Below are 17,312 nucleotides of genomic sequence, written 5' to 3'. Positions count from 1 at the left end.
ATGCTGCTGCAAAATTTGTATTTACTAGATGCACTATCGCCTTCCAAGTACTCTCAAAATAAAGGTGTTAGGGGGCATTTGTTAGGATTTTTCGAATTAGCGAAGCACTGGGATTGACATAAACTCCTAGAAGATAGGCACACGTTAGTAATATAAGAAGTATTGCGTGTTTAGGATTATACTAGGTAATCAATAAAAACGTTAGAAGCTGTTGGATATGCATAGGAAATATGATTTACCTGGCTAGTTTAATCTCTTACAGGATGTTGGTAGATATTTGGAATTTTTGCCGACATGTTTCTGCCCTTACTTCAGTTATATAGACATGCTCAGGTCCAGTCACAAGGCACTTTAGCCCTTGGAAATAGTTAGTCCCTGCCCATCATCAAGGTATGGGTGTCAGGCACGCCTTCTTCAGATGTTAGCTCCAGCGTTCTAGAGATTCGTATTTGCAAACCCACAATGACTTTCTGACTCATTCTACATATACTAGCAGTTCTTCCAAATATTCCTTTAATGTGCACATGGCATAGGGCACAAGGATCCAGTAATCCATACCCGTCTGAATATCACTTATAGCCTTGAAGCTTACAGATGATTTCCATCCAGTAACAAACGAAGCATTAATTTATGCGCCAAGGGTGTGCAACCTGACTTCATGACTCTTCGACTACTTGTGAAGGAAATTGTCTTGTTAAAGGACCGGGTACTGTCATGCAACGGTAAGAGATGCTGTAAATATCTTACTCACCAGGTGAAGTAACTTGCTGCCACTGCCTACTTGCTACTTCACAGGAGGCTGGCATGTATTTTATAGGCCCAGCAACTGCACAGGCACTGAGACTTTGCCATTATAATAGTATTGTAATGAGTACTATTTGAAAGGCAGGGAGGCAAGGAAAAGAGAACATTCTCTGTCAGTCTGCATATTTATGAACTTTTGTTAAACTTTTGAATGAAAACAATGTTTTTTAATGCTCACTGCGGGAAGCTACTTTTCTCAATAATTATTCCTTGCCAGAGCAGCAGACTAGAGACCTTAGGCAAATACAGCCACTGTCCAGTTACAATTGCATTAAAAAAACGTTAAGTTTTCTACTTTGGAATATGTTTATTTTATGAAGTAGACTACCAAATAACCCAGATCGGTGTGACTCTGAATTTAAAAAAATGTCTAAAGGGAGCCTTGGCCCAGCCTTTGAGGCCAAAGGTCCTCGGGGTTTATTTACAAGCCCTTTGAGCAGCTGGTACATCACTTTTTTTGATGCACCTGGCAGCGCACTGGACTCTGCAGCACACATAGAAAGAGGAAAATACAATTTATTATTGTTTTTGTGCAGGACTCTGTCCCCGCTGAAACCCTTGTAAAATGACGCTAGTGCATGGCAGCCAATTGTGTGCCAGCATAGGGGAAAGTACAGGGATGCGTTGTATTGTTGTTAACACAATGCATCCATGTGCTTTGAAAATGACACAGCACGGTACAGCTAAATGCCTTGCGGCGCCACGCTGTCTCATTTTCTTGTAGATGAGGCCCCCAATGTGCAAACCAGGAGCAGGTGCTGCTACCACTGAAGACCCCTAAAGACCTCCATGAAGCAAGATGCAGGGCTACTTTGGGGGGGATTCTTACCCAAGCTCGCTTGCCTATGGGACATATTTTCACCCTAAAAAAATCTACACATTTATATTTAGAAGTAATATATTTCGATAAAGGAGGCATGACTTACCTTCTCAGAGGCATACACAACATCGAACAAGCCCAGTATTGTTACAGCGATGCCAATTGCAGGACCGTTCACCATTGCTATTAGAGGCTTCGGGAAGTCAACAAATGCACTGATAAACCTGAGGATGGAAAATGAAAAACATAAAATATACCAATCTCTTGTTATTTTCTCTCAAGGCATGCGTATGTTACATGAGGAGAAACACAAAGGCCTAGATTTATGAAAACCTCATTCAAAGCATTGCAGCAATTAAAGTTGCTGTGCTGCATCACAGCTAAGTTGTTGTGCTGCATTTTGTGAAAGGGAGATAGCAGAACAGCACCAGATAAACTCTATACAGCACTGTTTGTCCTCCCTGCGCTGGTGTACTTTAGGCTGATGTGTGCCAGGGAATACACCCTGGCACCATAGTGCAGGGCTGTGTGTTCTGTAAGGAATGGTTTTTGTACTGGAATGGGACCTCCAGTACAAGAAATGCCCTTTAACACTTTTCATGCTTGGCATGTTTGCTGTTCGATGCTGCATGCATGTAACGTCGGAAAAACGAGTAGAAATGAAAATATTTCTCCTCAATACTCCTGCCTCCAAGTGACGCAGGATTTTGGGGCACATTCCTGTTTACATATATACGAATGATAGCGATTTGCATCAAAACCTATGGACGGATGCTTGGGAAGTCCCATGAATCACCCTTGAAACGCCTCCTTGACTCAGGGTAATGCAAGGCAGCGCATATCACAGCTTTCCATTACTTTGGGAAACTTTCCAATGCAAATCCTAATTTGTATTGAGTAGCATCCCAGAATAACATTTTGCTTTCAAAAGTAAACCAAACTTGTTGCAAAGCGGTAAAAGAATTGAGGGCAATGTGTGCGTTATACCCAGGGGCGTAACACAGGCCCTTGCAGCCCCCGCGGTCCGGGGGGCCTCTAGTTCAAAGGGGCCCCCTCTGGCCGGAGAGCTCCTGATTGAGCCCGGAGGGGGCCCCTCTCAGTACCGTGCAGGGAGGCCCCCTCACTTTTCGTTACGCCAGTGATTATACCCTTACACCTTGCCTCACATCCCTATTATCAGGGCGTCTGAAAATATGCAGCAGTAAAGGACAAATTATGCACCTGAGTTCAAAGCATGCAGCAAGAACAGGTACATTTTGCAGTAAGGAAGAGCAAGCCATGTAGCTTTTAAATGAGTGAAGGCAAATGATGGTATACATTCTGTGACATTACCATCTAGCTTCAGCATTTCAACATGTATTCAAAGGGGATGGGGTACTATAAACAATTAAAGATGTACCTTTAGAAAGAGATAGATACGGAAGATTCTATTCAAGCAATTGTAATTGGTTCTTGGTGAGGAGCACAGGAACATAAAATAGATTGACACGTACAAGTACACATTTGATGTAATACAAGGGCTCGTGTTTCGGCTTACCAGTTATGCTTTAGCAACGTAGCATGAGCAATATCCAGTGGTTGAAATGAATTCAAGCATTCCTTCCATCACTTTGTTGTTTTGCACATGCCCTACTTTGTGGCAGTATGCATACTTCTTCTTCCAAGGCCTCTAATTTTAACAATCCACTGCTCACATCTTCTTTTCTATCCTTAGAGGCTAAGGAATAATACAGAAAATAATCACACCTGTGGGTGGCTTTTGCTAGATTGATCATATCTGATGCATGTGCTCCATTTGTGACCAATTTCAAGACTGTTTTCCTCAGTCCAGTGTTGGCTATTGTGGCAGTATTCATGTTTGGCTTACCTTCTGCTTCCAGAGATTCCTTAGCTATGCTTGTTTCTTGAACCTGCAATGGTTTCCAGTGTATCCTAGTTTCTTGAGCCAGCATTGTCTTGCAGCCTTGCTTTCTGCAACTGCACCATTTTGTAGTGACTCCTTGGTTCCTCAACCTCCACTGTAGTGTAGTATTTGCTCGATCATTCAACATGTGTCATTCAATTCTTTCTGATACCTTCTGTCACTGACTTCCTATTTTTGCATTCTTCAGGGCATATTTACGAGCCCCTATCGCCAGCAAAACGTCACTTTTAGTACCCTCATCTATAAAATTCTGAAATAGTAATATGCATTTAGTGACAAAAAAGCCTTATCAATATTGCCTTGTTGGCATTTAGCGACATGATTCTTTCCCAACCAGAGTTTGTACACCGTCTTCTCTATCAGACATAACCCTGTTGGGAAAGTCCTAGAAGTGGGAAAGGCCAATTTGTCCCAGCATGTTCCTGACATATCCAAACAATCAAAGGGGGCAGCTACTGGTATGATTCAGGATACCACTGAGGGCGTCCATCAGATAGCTGAGCTCTGGATACCCCAAACTCTAGTTTAATACAATAAAGGTGTACGTTTCGCATGGGAAAGTATATCAGAAATCCCCAGATCAAGATACAAAGGAGGTATAGGGGTGCTAGATGGAAGTCTCAGCAGTCTTTGTTAGAACCTTTTTTGACTGTTGACAACTATGAGAGATTCGAATGGCCCCAGAGTTCTTCTCTTCTGGAATGAATACAGTTACTGACCTCCTTGAGTACCAAACATATCTGCAATGAAAGCAAATAGGGGGCTAGGGTACAATCCTGGTGAGATCCTTTGTTTACTTGGAATGGCTGTGTGGTGTCACCGGCAATCTCCCATATATTATGTATGCATTTGGAATTATTCATTGTGCTGAAGAGAAATTGAGCACTCTAAATTTAAATGAGCACTCTGGGTTGCTTCAGAGAAGGGGTGACAGAGAGGCTTTAGTGTGCACTATGTTGGGACCCTTAGGGAAAGGTGAGCTATAGTTGCGCAAAGATGTGGTGTTGATTGAGGATTTTGTTTCTTTTCTTGACGAGAGAAGAGCGTAAAAATTGAGTATTACCATAGCGGTGTTACATATTCTAAGTTCTTCTGTATCTTGGTCTCTCCTTTCTGCATGTACTGGACTCCTATCGGTTGATGTGGGTTGTGCAACTCACACAATTTGTTTCCTGTGACCATGAATGTTTTTTCAGTGACAGATTTGTCATTGGAAGTCTCTAAATGTCAGTGTTATCCGGCCATGGTTCCAGATCCTAGTGATGAGGAGATTAGCAGCATGGAAGATGCCTATTAAGTGAGTGGTGGGATTTGTTGGATAGTGAGTTGTAGAGCGTTTCCTCTGCCAAGATGGGAGAGGATTAATATTTGGACTGCTGTTCTGAATTCAACTTCAAGGAAGAAGTGATTTCACTTTCGAGAGTGACTGCTGTCAGATTTGAGTTCTGAGTAATGTCTTTTTTTTCAGATATTGTGTAAACTGAAGAACCAGGCACCGCTGTTGAGTTTTGGAATCAAACTTCCCGAAGCAGGTCTTCAACTGATTTATGTTGTTTGACATCATTCGTTAGTATTGCTCAGTGTTGCAGGCATATTGCTGAATGTTGATATTCTTGTCTGTCATTAAAGTACCCTTGAATTCCATGTGGACATTATAAATTGCGGGGTAACAGGTGGAGCGTGATGGATTCCACAGTTTACCATGATAGGTTCAAGAATTGAAGGACACTGTCTGAACAACTACGTTCTTTTTTCTGTTGAAATTGATTCCTGTTTTATTTTACTTGATGTTCAGAAGGGTTTGAAGATTAACAGTGTCAAATATTGATGGCAGGCGAAGCAGATTTTCCCTTTGTCTGTGATCTGCAGAGCATCATCATCACCGGGGAAGTTGTGGTTTCTATGTTGCACAACTGACTAAATCTAGATTGGTAGGTTTGTAGAAGGCTGTTAATCTTAAATGGGGTTAAAAGTCCAGAACCAGATCAGTGACTATGCCATTCCTTCAATGCTTCGTTTGTCTCGTTTATCTTCAGAAGTTCTCTTGGATGTTTGGTTTTTGGCAGAGCTTGTAAGGCCTCTAACCATGAAAGATCCTTCAAACCGAACATTTGTTTCCTTTCAGAGAAACCCTAGCTGTGACCTGAAGTTGAGGGTTACCTTTGTTGCCTCATAGGAATAACTCTCCTTGACAGCCTCTGCACAAACCCTGTGGATAGCAGCTTATGATTGTTATTCAGGTGCATAGTCGACCTCTGGGGAGTTGTCTACTTGCCTCATTGTGTAAATGAGTTTCAGGAGCTTTGCCCATATGGGGTCCCCTTTATGTTTGTTTATTTATTTATGAATGTAATGTTTGCAAACATTAGACCCAATTGAATAGTACATCCTTTTAGGATATTGCTGGTGCCACTATTGTTAGAGATAGTCATAGCTGATTAGGAACATTTACTTTAGGGTAAGAATGGAGTGAGAGACACGGCGAGTGGCGAAGCAAGATGGCCGCCTCTTAAGGAGTCTCCGTTACACTGCGCAGCCCTCCGCTGTCAGGGACCTCTTCTACCCCCTCATATCTCCGTCCGACGTTGGATTCCGATGTCGGAACACAGGGGGACGGCTCTCCTCCATTGATGGACCTCAGAGAAGTCATTTGGTATCTTTTTCGGCTCTCGTTTTTCGCGGAGCTCCGGCGGCCGCCATTTTAGGTAATTTTACCTACGCACTTCTCTTCTCCTCAGTGCGATGTTGCTGCGCCATTTTTTTTGCACTTTGGCCCCATTCTTTATTTCTCCTGCTTAATACTGATACTTTTAGTGGGGCAATGTGTCTTTTTTTCATCCCTTTCAACTGCTAGCCAATTTTTTGGGACTTTTGCTGCATTTGAGGTCACGCTTTCATTCTGTTCTAGCACAGTTATTTCTCCTGCTCTTGCCTTCATAGTGCGCCCTCCTGAACGCATACTCTTCAGAAAAACCTAATTTTTTCTTGAAATATTCTGGGACTCTTCACATTATCTTCTGGATTTTTTTCATTGTTGCCCTCTGTCAGACTTTACTGCTGCATTGTTTTGCCTATCGCTCTGCATCTGCTATTACCATGGAACCTGCTCAGAAGTCCCAGGGTCCCACTACCGGAGCTCGCAAGGACACTAAGGCTAGCACCAGTAAACACCTTAAACATGACCCGCCATCTCCCTCCAAGTCGCCTCTTCCACTCACACTGGAAGACATTATGGAAGAACTGTGCCTCCTCAAGCCCTTTATGTCTGACACTGCAGCTGCCATACAGCCCATTGAGGACAAATGGACTGGCCTTGATTCCAGATTATCTGATCTGGAGCAGAAGGTCAGCGATGTCCAAGATGTGATGACTACAGTTGAAACCCTACACAAAGAGGTCAGTCAATTGAAAAAGACTTCGGAGGATTTGGAAAAGCGAAATAGGCGCAATAACCTACGCTTGTATGGCATTCCAGAGAATTCCGAGGCTAATGATCTAATAACATTCTTGAAGTTGCAAATCCTTCCGCTTGTTGGTCTTCCTAAAACTACGGACTTCAACATTCAGAGGGCGCATAGGCTCGTGCCTCGAAATGCCTCAACCCCTACTAAACCACACGGTATCATTGCTTATTTCCTCCTCTACTCTGACCTCATTGCTATTCTCAACGCAGCAAAGCAGCATAAACAACTCGTATGGCCTGGCCACAGACTCTTCCTTAGCCAAGATGTCTCTAAAGCTACGGCCAGTCATCAGAAGGAATTCCTTGATCTGAGACCTGCACTTCGTTCAATGAATGCCCGTTATGGACTGTTTCACCCCTACTCCTTCAAGGTCACATACAAAGAAAGAACTTTTAGCTTTGAAGACCCAGCTGACCTTTGCAAGGTTATTCATTCACACGGAGGGGAACAGATGGAACCCAGCAAGCCATGAATATCTTCTGATATTTCCGTAGTTTGTCTTAATTCCTCAAACCTCCTGTTACTGTTTTTCATTCAGTGTTTGCTGTTTCCCTGTTATTTGTTTTGTCGCTTCTCATTATCACCTTTGTGTCTTTCAGGTATTTTTTCCTAGTCCTGTTGCTGGTTTCCCCTCCATCTTTGCCCTCCTATGAGTCCTATGTGTGCTGTATTGCCCCACAATCCTGATCCTTCCCGTTGTATGGTAAGCCCCTTAATATTTTTCTCCGTATGTATTTTCCTTTTTGTCTTCTCATATTATGATTCTATGGTAACTTCTTTTTCATCCTATTCCGCTTAATTTCCACCATGTTTTTTTTTAATCTCTTATTTCTGTCCCAGTTTATCACTTTCCTTTCTTGGTGTTCTACTCCTGTGTGGCTGTCTTCCCTTTCGTTGCCCCCTCTCCCTCTTTAATGCTTCCCCCTTTACATCGCTCCTTAACTCGAGTCTACGGACTCTTGGCCATCTTCTTCTTGATATTTCTTCTGGTGGAGTTCTATCCTCCACTGCCTTTCCTTTTCTCCTCTCTTTGCTCCCTGTCTTTTTTTCTTTCCTCTTTCTCTTCAGACTCTCTTTATTTATTTGCTCCTTCTGCTTCTCACATTTCGTTTCATCTCATAATTTTGGGCTCCTTTTCCATCTTTATCTGCTTTTTATTCTCTTTATGGCTTTCTTCTTTTCTTGGCTGTATGTGGCCTGGTGCCAAAAGGCCACCAGGGCTCCAACACGCACAACAAAAATTAAGTACTCCTTTTGTCAACATATATGAAAATCACTTCATCCAGTGTTTGTCATGTGAAATTTATGGCATCACAGTTATCATATGCAATTAGTCAATAAATCATGGAATATCCTCAAGATTTACATTTCCATCAAAAATGTGCACATATATATACAAAATTATTAGAAACAATACAATAACACCCAATGCATTTCGGGGCGAAGCCCCTTCGTCAGGGGTCTGTTGAGGGAAAAGGAAAGAGAGGAAAAGAAAACATATTACTCTTGATGCCAGGGAGAACGAATCTAGGTGTATTGAGGATCTTAGTAACGCAAGGCTTACCTTGTTATTGTATTTTATCTAATGTCACTAAATGATATAGGACATTAATCTGATCTGCATCTGTGAAAGGTAATAAATGATCACTAGCTTGTGAGTTGTCAGATGGTTAAAAAAATGCTGTTTCACTTTAACCTTATTGATATCAGAGGCTCACCTGATACTTGCTGTCAGTAGCCTTAATCCGGTGAATCTAAAATATGCAAATAAGTGAACTCCTTAGTGTCTCATAACGAAGGAAATTCTTCAACAACTAATAAGTTTTTTTGGAGTAAAGAATAATAAAGATTTACCTGTAGGGTACTTTGTTTATACTCGACCCCACTCCTATACTCTGTAAAATGAAGTTGCCTGTAAAACAGTAAAGCCGATGTGTGGGCTTTAGAATTCTATAACGGAAAGCATTTTCTTAGCGTTGCTTAATCTGGGTTAATGCGCAACCGCTTACCTGCGGGTTCGAAAGTTGAACTATTCCCGCTAGGATTTGTGAATCAAAAATCGGCGACCCTGCCTGAAAAAGAAAGTTACGTGCTGGGGTTACTCAAGCTGTCGTACGGGCAAGATGTCCAGCCATTAAGTATTTGAAACGGTAAAAAACTCTTACCAGTTTCAAGCAGCTTTGCAGTTCAAAAAAAGGGCTCCCGCGTCCGCGTTTCGTTCGAGACAACATTTTACAAACAGAGTCCCTTTATGATGTTTATGTCGAGAATCCGACATAGAAATGAGACTAAAAGGAAATGTGTCTGCCATTTTTAAATGGTGTTTGCGAAAGTGGCCAAAAGTGAAACGTAATTGACCTTACTAGTCCGGGGTCTCTCATGCGAAGCAAAACAAAATAATGCTAAAGCTGGCAAGTTTATAAAGTATGAAAGAAAGAAAGTGAAAACAAACAATGTAGTTTACATTAAGCTGTGAACGTATAACATTGGCTGCCTATTTACAATCTAAGTAGATAGAAGGTAAAATGAAGAACCTTTTTTTAACATTACGATAAACATAAAAACATTATCTACCTATTTTATGATGTACACTTTTGGGTGCTAATACTATTGTGGTACTGAACTAAGAGTGTGCTTCACTTTTCAGTTTGCATATTGTGAATCAGTGTGAGAGTGTCCTACGGGGGTACTGTCAGACATTATAATTTATTTACAAAAAGCATGCCATGTCCATTTTGTCGTTAAGCCCTGTGGGGGTCAGGGACTGCAATTTCCCAATCCAAAACGCTTCCCTTTGGAGCAAAATTTTGGAGTTATCCAGACCTAATCGCTGTGGAATCAATTCGATCACCTGAAATCTCAACTGTGCAATGGTATGTCCGGCTTCCCACCAGTGCTTTGCAAGAGGCGATGTTAAATTTTTGTTTCGAATGCGGCTTTTATGCTCAGACAATCGCAGTTTGAGCTTGCGCTCTGTCTTTCCAACATATATGAGCCCACATGGGCATTTAATTGAATATACCACATATTCTGAGTTGCAAGTTGTACTGTGTCTTAATTTAATTTTTTCGCCTGTCCGTGGATGTAGTAGAATGTTTCCAGGTATTACATTGTTACAATTTTTACAATTGTAACAACGTGTAGTGCCTTTATATTCCTTGGGTTGCTGAGTAGAATCCATGCTGCATGTGGGTTTATTCAATAGTTCTTTTAAGTTTTGGGCTCTTTTATATGCGAACATTGGTCTATCGCTAAATAGAGTGCCAAAGTCTTTTTCGACTTGTACAATTTCCCACCTCTTTAGGATAATGCGCTTTATGTCTCTGGATGCCGTGGAGTACTTCGACACAAATACTATCCTTTTGTTTTCTTCCTTCGTCTTCTTCTTCAAAAGATCAGCCCTCGGGATTGTCTTGATCTTGTCTATATGTGCTTCCAATAGTTTTCGTGGATATCCTCTATCCAGGTAACGCTGTTTTTGTTCTTCAATATTTTTGTCGCAACTCGACTTGTCAGAAGATATTCTCTTGATCCTCATGAATTGAGAGACCGGTAAGTTATTGATCAGATTTGAAGGATGAAAGCTTCCATATAATAGTGCAGTGTTTCTGTCTGTAGGTTTTTTATAGAGAGTTGTATTGATGCAATTGCCTTGAAGTTCGACCCAAACATCTAAGAAAGGTAAAGCTTTTTTGCTGATGTTGTGCGTAAATTGAATTCTTGGATTGGCAAGATTTAGGCTTTTGATGTTTTGAATCAGATTAACAGTGGATCCTTTCCATATTAAGAAGACATCGTCTATATACCTCTTGTAGTACACTAGACCAGTTTGCCAAGTGTAGTCTTCCAAAATGTAATCCAGTTCGAACTTAGCCATAAAGATGTTTGCATATACACAGGCCCCCGGAAAACCCATGGCTGTCCCCGTGAGCTGCATATAATATTCATTGTCCCATGTGAAATAGCTATTTTCTAAACAGAATTCCAACAACTGCAGTATTAGACACTTTTCTTCATCTGATTTATCGTCTCGAAGTAAAGCCCACTCAATTGCTTCTAAACCCTGTTTATGTGGGATGGATGTGTACAAAGATGTCACATCGATCGTACATAGAGTCCAGTCCAGTGCTTCAGTGGTGTTGATGGTTGACAGACTTCGTAAAAAGTCAGAGGTATCCTCCAAATATGTTGGTCATTTTCGAATGAAAGACTGCATGTGAGTGTCGATGAAAACGCCCAAGTTCTCAAAGATGAATGAACAGCCGGACACTATCGGCCTGAATGGAGGATTTTTAAGATCCTTATGCACTTTAGGCAAAAAGTATATCCTGGGTCTCCTCGGGTAAATTTGTCTCAAATATCGCTTAGTTCTGGAGTCTAGCCAGCCCAATTCCTCTGATTTATCCAATAGTGCATCAAGATCTCTGGTGATGGCAGCAGTTGGATCTCCGTCCAATTTGACATACGTGTTTATGTCTTGTACATGTTCAAGACCCTTCTCCGTGTAGAAATTTGAGTCCATTATTACAAGGCCTCCGCCTTTGTCAGCTTTTTGTATAGTTATCTTTTTATTGTTGATCAATGACTGGAGAGTACTGTATTCAGCTCTTGTTAGATTATTAATTTTCCTCTTGTATCGAATTTTGCTCAAGTCTGTTTTGACGAGAAGTTCAAATGTGTCTAAACTCTTGTGGGAAATTGGAGCCATAAAAGTGCTCTTAGGCTTGAATTTAACAGAAGTGTTGTCTTCATTCTCGATAGGATTGAGAATCGTGAAAAAATGCCTCAGTCTTAAAACTCTTATAAATTTGAAGAGAGCTATTTCAGTCTTGAGTTGGTTGGTGTGATAGGTGTTCACAAAAGTTGTACCCTTGTTAAGCAATGATTCCTCTGCTTTAGTTAGCCGGTGACTGGAAATGTTAATTACGAGATTTTGGTCTGACTCCTTAACCCCTGTTTTTTCTTCTCTACTTCCTTTTCCTTTTCCTTTTCCTTGTCCTCGTCGCGTTTTCTGTCGCTCACTACAGTTGGAATATCCGGAGGTTTGCTTGGGACAGGGTCCTTCTCTAAAAAAGGAACAGATGTAGAAGCTGATGTATCTGCTGCTGTGGCGGTTAAATCTTGCTGTTTAGATTTGGGCAGTTGTTGTTTGCTCATAGGCTGTCTGGTGGTACTGGTCTCACTATCCGATACTCCACTCTCCTCGGATGATGCGGTTTGTTGTTTCTTGCCCGTGTAGCGCCTTTTTGCATATATTTCAGCCCAAGTATAAGCTTCATTCAGCTTATAGTCGATTGTGTCTCGCTTAAATTTACGTAGCTTTGTTTCTTGCAGCTCCTTCCCATATTTATCCAGTCTCCCATCCAGTTCTTCAAGAAATTTACTCCATGGTTCTTCCTCAATTCTCGATGACAGTTCTTTTTTAACGTTGAAAATCTCTTCCTCAAGATCTCGAATGGTCTTGGCTAGTTCCTCTATCAAAAGCAGTATGAGATCAAGTGAACATTTGTTGAGTATTTCGAACCATTTCTCCATGAACTGGGGATTGTTATTTATTATTATTATTATTATTATTACATTTCTTATATAGCGCCAGAATCGACCCCCGAAGGGGTATCTCCGCGCTTGCCTTGGGAACCCGTCCTGGTTTTTCCCTGTGAGATAGCCCCTACAGGGCATCCCCAAGGTGAAAGCCAGGCATCCCGCCGCAGGGGGCCGTTGTGGAGATTAAGCAAGCTTAATGCCCAGAGTTGCAGAGTGTGAACCCATGATTAGGTCAGGCACCGAAGCGAGAATTATCGAGTCCGTGGACATTTGAGCTCAACACCCTGCCGCGTCGGGAATCGAACCCTGGTCCCGGGTCTGACCTCTGCTTCAGGGTCTGCCTGCTCTAACCAGTGACCAGTAATAAATGATCACTGCAGATCAGATTAATGTCCTATGTCATTTAGTGACATTAGATAAAATACAATAACAAGGTAAGCCTTGCGTTACTAAGATCCTCAATACACCTAGATTCGTTCTCCCTGGCATCAAGAGTAATATGTTTTCTTTTCCTCTCTTTCCTTTTCCCTCAACAGACCCCTGACGAAGGGGCTTCGCCCCGAAATGCATTGGGTGTTATTGTATTGTTTCTAATAATTTTGTATATATATGTGCACATTTTTGATGGAAATGTAAATCTTGAGGATATTCCATGATTTATTGACTAATTGCATATGATAACTGTGATGCCATAAATTTCACATGACAAACACTGGATGAAGTGATTTTCATATATGTTGACAAAAGGAGTACTTAATTTTTGTTGTGCGTGTTGGAGCCCTGGTGGCCTTTTGGCACCAGGCCACATACAGTCTATAGTCATAGTGTGCAGGCACTAATCCAGACACAGCACACATATTGGGTTATAAAGTTTGAGTCGGACTATTCTGAGTGCAGCACCCGCTCATTCATATTGTCATTTTTGTACACTGCAACACGGGAGCTAGCACCATTTCATAATGTCGTTTGAATCCATAGCCGGAATCACGGACAACAGAGCTAACACTAAAGGCTATTCAGCGGAAGAAGCCACACAAATATACAAACTAATCAAGGAGACAAAAACTTTTGATGTTCAAGGGGGATCAACTACACAACAACTTAAACAATTAGAGTATTTGGTTAGACGCGAATTAAACAAGCGTTTACATGCATCCACGCTAATACAATATCATCGTGTGAGACGCATTCCTAGGGGACTACGGTTAGCCATTAGACCCATGTTATACAGGCTAAATAACAATCCCCAGTTCATGGAGAAATGGTTCGAAATACTCAACAAATGTTCACTTGATCTCATACTGCTTTTGATAGAGGAACTAGCCAAGACCATTCGAGATCTTGAGGAAGAGATTTTCAACGTTAAAAAAGAACTGTCATCGAGAATTGAGGAAGAACCATGGAGTAAATTTTTTGAAGAACTGGATGGGAGACTGGATAAATATGGGAAGGAGCTGCAAGAAACAAAGCTACGTAAATTTAAGCGAGACACAATCGACTATAAGCTGAATGAAGCTTATACTTGGGCTGAAATATATGCAAAAAGGCGCTACACGGGCAAGAAACAACAAACCGCATCATCCGAGGAGAGTGGAGTATCGGATAGTGAGACCAGTACCACCAGACAGCCTATGAGCAAACAACAACTGCCCAAATCTAAACAGCAAGATTTAACCGCCACAGCAGCAGATACATCAGCTTCTACATCTGTTCCTTTTTTAGAGAAGGACCCTGTCCCAAGCAAACCTCCGGATATTCCAACTGTAGTGAGCGACAGAAAACGCGACGAGGACAAGGAAAAGGAAAAGGAAAAGGAAGTAGAGAAGCAAAAACAGGGGTTAAGGAGTCAGACCAAAATCTCGTAATTAACATTTCCAGTCACCGGCTAACTAAAGCAGAGGAATCATTGCTTAACAAGGGTACAACTTTTGTGAACACCTATCACACCAACCAACTCGAGACTGAAATAGCTCTCTTCAAATTTATGAGAGTTTTAAGACTGAGGCATTTTTTCACGATTCTCAATCCTATCGAGAATGAAGACAACACTTCTGTTAAATTCAAGCCTAAGAGCACTTTTATGGCTCCAATTTCCCACAAGAGTTTAGACACATTTGAACTTCTCGTCAAAACAGACTTGAGCAAAATTCGATACAAGAGGAAAATTAATAATCTAACAAGAGCTGAATACAGTACTCTCCAGTCATTGATCAACAATAAAAAGATAACTATACAAAAAGCTGACAAAGGCGGAAGCCTTGTAATAATGGACTCAAATTTCTACACGGAGAAGGGTCTTGAACATGTACAAGACATAAACACGTATGTCAAATTGGACGGAGATCCAACTGCTGCCATCACCAGAGATCTTGATGCACTATTGGATAAATCAGAGGAATTGGGCTGGCTAGACTCCAGAACTAAGCGATATTTGAGACAAATTTACCCGAGGAGACCCAGGATATACTTTTTGCCTAAAGTGCATAAGGATCTTAAAAATCCTCCATTCAGGCCGATAGTGTCCGGCTGTTCATTCATCTTTGAGAACTTGGGCGTTTTCATCGACACTCACATGCAGTCTTTCATTCGAAAATGGCCAACATATTTGGAGGATACCTCTGACTTTTTACGAAGTCTGTCAACCATCAACACCACTGAAGCACTGGACTGGACTCTATGTACGATCGATGTGACATCTTTGTACACATCCATCCCACATAAACAGGGTTTAGAAGCAATTGAGTGGGCTTTACTTCGAGACGATAAATCAGATGAAGAAAAGTGTCTAATACTGCAGTTGTTGGAATTCTGTTTAGAAAATAGCTATTTCACATGGGACAATGAATATTATATGCAGCTCACGGGGACAGCCATGGGTTTTCCGGGGGCCTGTGTATATGCAAACATCTTTATGGCTAAGTTCGAACTGGATTACATTTTGGAAGACTACACTTGGCAAACTGGTCTAGTGTACTACAAGAGGTATATAGACGATGTCTTCTTAATATGGAAAGGATCCACTGTTAATCTGATTCAAAACATCAAAAGCCTAAATCTTGCCAATCCAAGAATTCAATTTACGCACAACATCAGCAAAAAAGCTTTACCTTTCTTAGATGTTTGGGTCGAACTTCAAGGCAATTGCATCAATACAACTCTCTATAAAAAACCTACAGACAGAAACACTGCACTATTATATGGAAGCTTTCATCCTTCAAATCTGATCAATAACTTACCGGTCTCTCAATTCATGAGGATCAAGAGAATATCTTCTGACAAGTCGAGTTGCGACAAAAATATTGAAGAACAAAAACAGCGTTACCTGGATAGAGGATATCCACGAAAACTATTGGAAGCACATATAGACAAGATCAAGACAATCCCGAGGGCTGATCTTTTGAAGAAGAAGACAAAGGAAGAAAACAAAAGGATAGTATTTGTGTCGAAGTACTCCACGGCATCCAGAGACATAAAGCGCATTATCCTAAAGAGGTGGGAAATTGTACAAGTCGAAAAAGACTTTGGCACTCTATTTAGCGATAGACCAATGTTCGCATATAAAAGAGCCCAAAACTTAAAAGAACTAGTGAATTAACCCACATGCAGCATGGATTCTACTCAGCAACCCAAGGAATATAAAGGCACTACACGTTGTTCCAATTGTAAAAATTGTAACAATGTAATACCTGGAAACATTCTACTACATCCACGGACAGGCGAAAAAATAAAATTAAGACACAGTACAACTTGCAACTCAGAATATGTGGTATATTCAATTAAATGCCCATGTGGGCTCATATATGTTGGAAAGACAGAGCGCAAGCTCAAACTGCGATTGTCTGAGCATAAAAGCCGCATTCGAAACAAAAATTTAACATCGCCTCTTGCAAAGCACTGGTGGGAAGCCGGACATACCATTGCACAGTTGAGATTTCAGGTGATCGAATTGATTCCACAGCAATTAGGTCTGGATAACTCCAAAATTTTGCTCCAAAGGGAAGCGTTTTGGATTCGGAAATTGCAGTCCCTGACCCCCACAGGGCTTAACGACAAAATGGACATGGCATGCTTTTTGTAAATAAATTATAATGTCTGACAGTACCCCCGTAGGACACTCTCACACTGATTCACAATATGCACACTGAAAAGTGAAGCACACTCTTAGTTCAGTACCACAATAGTATTAGCACTCAAAAGTGTACATCATAAAATAGGTAGATAATGTTTTTATGTTTATCGTAATGTTAAAAAAAGGTTCTTCATTTTACCTTCTATCTACTTAGATTGTAAATAGACAGCCAATGTTATACGTTCACAGCTTAATGTAAACTACATTGTTTGTTTTCACTTTCTTTCTTTCATACTTTATAAACTTGCCAGCTTTAGCATTATTTTGTTTTGGTTCGCATGAGAGACCCCGGACTAGTAAGGTCATTTACGTTTCACTTTTGGCCACTTTCGCAAACACCATTTAAAAATGGCGGACACATTTCCTTTTAGTCTCATTTCTATGTCGGATTCTCGACATAAACATCATAAAGGGACTCTGTTTGTAAAATGTTGTCTCGAACGAAACGCGGACGCAGGAGCCCCTTTTTTGAACTGCAAAGCTGCTTGAAACTGGTAAGAGTTTTTTACCGTTTCAAATACTTAATGGCTGGACATCTTGCCCGTACGACAGCTTGAGTAACCCCAGCGCGTAACTTTCTTTTTCAGGCAGGGTCGCCGATTTTTGATTCACAAATCCTAGCGGGAA

General features: G+C 41.2%; 1 protein-coding gene across 1 annotated transcript in view; it reads right to left on the bottom strand.

The window, feature by feature from the left end:
• Positions 1-17,312, bottom strand: part of LOC147722517 (enoyl-CoA delta isomerase 2-like) — a 945,915-nt gene that overhangs the window by 325,728 nt on the left and 602,875 nt on the right. The window contains exon 5 of the mRNA XM_086966853.1: positions 1,731-1,848. Coding sequence (XP_086822979.1) covers positions 1,731-1,848 — 118 coding nt within the window. The remainder of the gene's footprint in view (positions 1-1,730; positions 1,849-17,312) is intronic.

This window comes from Lissotriton vulgaris, chromosome 4_1 (genome assembly GCF_964263255.1).
Source record: "Lissotriton vulgaris chromosome 4_1, aLisVul1.2, whole genome shotgun sequence".
In the NCBI taxonomy this organism is placed as follows: Eukaryota; Metazoa; Chordata; class Amphibia; order Caudata; family Salamandridae; genus Lissotriton; species Lissotriton vulgaris.
The sequence above is the reverse complement of the archived record's forward strand: the minus strand, read 5'-3'. Positions and strand labels throughout refer to the sequence as shown.